Source organism: Haliaeetus leucocephalus, unplaced genomic scaffold (assembly GCF_000737465.1).
Source record: "Haliaeetus leucocephalus isolate CR32 unplaced genomic scaffold, Haliaeetus_leucocephalus-4.0 Scaffold802, whole genome shotgun sequence".
NCBI lineage: Eukaryota > Metazoa > Chordata > Aves > Accipitriformes > Accipitridae > Haliaeetus > Haliaeetus leucocephalus.
In genome coordinates this window covers 1916770-1921397 of record NW_010973238.1, presented here as the reverse complement: position 1 = coordinate 1921397, position 4628 = coordinate 1916770, and the positions used below count along the sequence as shown (strand labels likewise).

At 45.0% G+C, this 4628-nt stretch overlaps 1 protein-coding gene across 1 annotated transcript in view; it reads right to left on the bottom strand.

Moving 5' to 3' along the window:
- PGAM5 (phosphoglycerate mutase family member 5) overlaps window positions 1-1160 on the bottom strand; it is an 11662-nt gene extending 10502 nt beyond the window's left edge. The window contains exons 1-2 of the mRNA XM_010581751.1: window positions 1155-1160; window positions 542-644 (exon numbers count right to left, since the gene is read on the bottom strand). Of these exons, the coding sequence (XP_010580053.1) occupies window positions 542-644; window positions 1155-1160 (109 nt within the window). The remainder of the gene's footprint in view (window positions 1-541; window positions 645-1154) is intronic.
- Window positions 1161-4628: the final 3468 nt, after the last annotated feature.

The window sequence follows — 4628 nt, the reverse complement described above, 5'->3', positions numbered from 1 at the left end:
CGTGCCCCTTCAGCCCCGGCGCCGCCCGCCGAGCGCGCCGCCCCGCCCCGGACGGAGCGCGGCGTGGGGCAAGATTCCTCCGCGAAGGCTGCCGGAGCGGAGCGGAGCGGGGGAAGGCCGGGGCGGCTGGGCGCTGCGCTAAACCCCGGCCCAGCCCGCCCCGCTCAGCCCCTCCTCGTCGCGGAGGGGGGCGAGCCCTTCTCGCTCAGCCGAGGGGGTTCTGAGGCACCCGGGCGGTGCCTGGGGACTCGAGCCCGCCTCACGCGGGGGGGGGCCGGGCCTCGGGCCTGTCCCTCCGGGCAGCCCGAGCTCAGCCTCCCTCAGCCGGGCTGCTCCGGGCTCAAGTCGGAGGCCTGGGCAGCAGGCTGAGGGGGCTGATCCTGCCTGGCCGGTCGAAAACGGACTTCTGCCCCAGCCGGGTCACTGGGAGCCCCCGGAGAGGGGGGGCAGGGAGGTTACTTCCAGCCCTGCCTGGTTTTAACCACCTAACGCAGGTGTGAGCGCTCCCCGGCACGAACGAACGGGAGGTTGCAGCTCTTACCGGTAGAGCGTGCGTCATATTTAGTTATAAGCCCTGAGCTGACTTGCACTGGCATCAATCGCTTCCAGTCAGCATTGGGTTCCTGGCACTGGAAAGCGGGAACCTGGGTTTTGGGGAGCACAAGTGGTCACCAGTCAGCCGGTCTCACCAGAGCCGAGCTGGCTTACACCAGGGCTGAGTCCCCACCTCGTACAAAGGAGCAGCGTCGTGCCCTGCCTTGCCTGAACGCTGCTCCTCGCTTCACAAGGAGACTTCTTCCAGAAGCAAGACCTCAGTTTAGCTCCACCAGCATTTGCATTGTGCAGAAGGAACTATGTGGTCAAACTGGAACGTTAATTACCCGTAGATCAGCAATGGTACCGTCCCAATAACCTCACAACTGAAGCCCTGGGGAGAGAAGCAGAACAGAGCCCCTTTTTTCTGAGCTGACGTCCAAAATTCAGCACTGATTTCTACCCGTTAAATTCAGCGGTTTGCAAATGGTGACAGAAATGCTACTGAATGTGGGTCTCGGGATGCTGGCAGATTTTACAGATTCCATTATTCAGCCTTTGCATATTTAATTAAGTGTTCCTATCACTCCCATCCACCTGTTCAAGCTTCGCCTCCATACCCGCATTCCCCGCACTACAAATTGCACTACTCGTGTTATTCCACTAATACGCCAGCTGGGTAGACGGTCTCCAATAGCCAGATTTCAATCAGTGTGAGTGACTCCAGAACAACTGAAAATAGAGTCTGTTCCCTCCCCCAAGCCCAGAGAGATCTGTTCTGCTTAGTCGTGGTGGTAACAGGCTCCTTCGTTCTGCGGGACTTAGAGCAGAACTACAAGGACGCTGTGCCTGCCCAAAAGAAAAAGGTCTTTCTGCTAAAGGAGTTAAACCAGTTTCCAGCTTTCCCAGCTGAGTGTCTTTCCCCTGTCCACCGCTTTGTGTCTCTTGTCTCACGCATATATGGTGCATAGGGAGAAATAGACCTGAGTGTAGTACAGGTCCTTTGGCTCTTGGACATTTTACAGATCAACAGTGGCCCCCAGGGGTCAGACAAGTGAATCGGAGACCCTGATGAAAATTTGCTTTAGACTAGATGTTTTTCCCCCTCCTTTATCCTTCTTGCCTGCCTCATTCTCTATATTTTTCAGCTTTCTGTTTCTTCTTATATAGCTTTAAAATTTTAATTTGATTCTTTTTCTCTATCTTGGAAGTATTAGCCCTTATCATCGAGGCAGGCGTGTGTCTTTATACTGTGTATGTTCTTTCTTATCAAGAGCCCAGAAGGAAGAAGTTTATTTTCAAAACTTCACATCCAGTTCCTCATAAATAGCACAGTTCTTTTTCCCCAGTTCTCAGTCTCCTAGCTTCCTGCAAATCACTTCTAAATCTTCCCCCCCATAACGCCTTTTCTCTTTTATCCATCATAACACTCATTCTCCATTAACTGTGCCACTTGTATCCTACCTCTTCCCCTGCAGCCTGCCCTCTAACCTGAATCCCAGTTGCCATATTTGATGTCCAACAACTCACAAAAGAAGGAAAAAACTGCAACAGATAGATACCATCATCCACTTTGGGACAGGGACAGGCTGAAGCTGGATGGGACAAATAGTGCAATTCCTGATAAATCTCCCAATTGCTTGAACTAAATTCTAAAATCACGTGGCTCAGTTTGAAACTTCAGTGCCATTAAAGGTGCGTCAATTGCAGAAATATCCGACACTTGAGGTCAAAATCCCAGTATAGACAGAGGTAAGTTTGCTGAGTGCATGGCAGTGGCACCAACTTACACCAGGGCTGAACTCAGTCCACCACCAGAAAAGTTTGAGACTGTTGTTAAGCAATGATAAAAATTTTTTCCTCAGTAAAAATTTATTGCTGAACATCTGGGCAATCTCACTGTGCTAGAAAAGGAAAATGGATAATAATATTTGCCTCAGTGCTGCATTTTGGATCTCATTCTTCTGGAATAACACTTCACCATCAGAAATCTCCTGAGCATATGCTCACATTCTGCAGTTTATTTTTGCTTGCTTTAGGTACTAATGTACTTGCACACTTCATGTGCAGAAGTATTTTGAGATTGTCTTAGATTTTGCTCAGTAAGTCCAAAAATGTTATTTTTAATTAGATTGTTGACCATTTTGTAAAACTTGCAATCCAGTTAGGTTAAAAAAAACCTCTAAAAATCATTTGTTGAAGTGTTACCACTAGCTTGAATATACAGTCTTGCATTGCATTAATAACTACTTAACTTCTTGCTCTTTGGGTTTTTTTATATATATTCATATTGCTACTATTCTAATCCAGTTTTATTGTATTTCATCTGTGAACAGAAAATCCATCTAAGAGGATAACAACCTACTGATGGTACCCACTAATGGAATTATTCTGTTAGCTAAAACAGTAAATGCTTGTGCTATGATGCCATAAGTCCAATACTCGGATGATCCCCCAGGGGTTATCCCATTTCTCTGGCTAGATACAGAGACACCTTCCAGCAAGGTGCCCAAGGTTAGGGTGGCCTCTTAACTATGTTGTGACCAGAACAAAGCAAAACAGAAGTCAGAAAGCCAGCAGGGTTGGCAGAAAAGTCAGTACAGATGTGGCCCGACAAATGGTGCTGCTTTCCCCTGGCAGGCAGAAAAACCTTGTAGCAACAGCAGGAGCAACAGCAGCCTTTGGGGTTAACTTCACTACACAAGGAATACAGAATACGAAGAACTTCTGTTTTCTGTATGGGTCCTGGATCACTACAGGGATGAGTCAGTGTTTGGATGTTTTACCATTAGCTACAGGGAGAGCAAGGGCAGGCCTCTAGCCTACAATTGGCAAGCAAAATTTATGAACTTTCAGGCATTTTTTTTTTAAACAAAACAATGAGAGTAATAAAAAGACATTTGAAATGAGGAAAATGTGGTTTTGAAAAGCCTTTTCCATGACCCCAAGTGCATTTACTCACCATGTATCACCTTCCCAATGTAAAAAAAAAAATCTGTAAATTTCTCAAAAGAGACAGAGAGAAAGAAAAAGGAAACATTATGTCATTTGATCCAAATGTATTCAGACATATACTGTGGACTTACTGCTGGCCTTCTTAAAGGAAATATTGATGTCATCCTGGCCTGCTTCAGACACAGCAAGATTTAAATGATACACTAGTTTAAACTTTTGGGTTATAAAATTATGCTACTTAAGCTCACTTAATACTTTTTTTTATAGAGCAAGAGAGAATACTGCCTTTAAGCAACTTTGGTTTGTATGACTTGATCAGTTAAAAAAAAATAAAAGATTTTGAAGCAGATACTGGCTTCCTGATCATATCTGACTGCATCACTGAAGGGTAAGCACAACCACACAAGTACTGTGTTGCTGTGTTGGTTAAATACAGCACAAAATTTAGGGAGATTTTGGCATGAAAGAAAGCCTACATATATATATGTGAGCAGTGATTCAGATCTTTCATTTAATCTAGGTGTTGTGAATCACCCACCAGAGGATCCTTCAGATCTCGTTTGACCAGAAAAAAGTGAAGAGAGAAGCTCATTTAGGATGAAAGACTTGTCCTCTTCCCCGGATACACTCTCTATAAGCATGTTTAAAACTAGGCTTCACCTTATCTAGAGCATAGAAAGTCTTTATATCACGAAAGATTAATCCATTTCTTAATTTTACACTCACAGTCACCATCTTTCTAACTGAAGTAGATTGAAAGAGATTTCTTTAGTAACACTGGGTATCACTGGTAAACTGAAGTATCTCAAATACAGCTGTAAGGAACTGCTCTTCTTTCCTGTGACTGAATCTCTTTCCTTACTCCTTTAAGTAAAGAGTAAGCCTCTTTAGTACACTGTGATTAAAGTCTCATTAACACTAAGAATTTTAAAAAAATCACCTTGCAAGGTCTACGTACTTCTTAAATTTTCCCATGATGGTTGAGACTGCAATAACAGGATAGCTCTGGGATAAAAGTCTGTCTTCTGTGTATTGGTGTTATGAAGCTTTGCCTCTGATGGAAAGCATGAGGAAAGAATTGCCACAGAGGGGAAGAATAAAAACTTCTAGAAAACTCCTTCAGGGGACCTTCAGCAGGT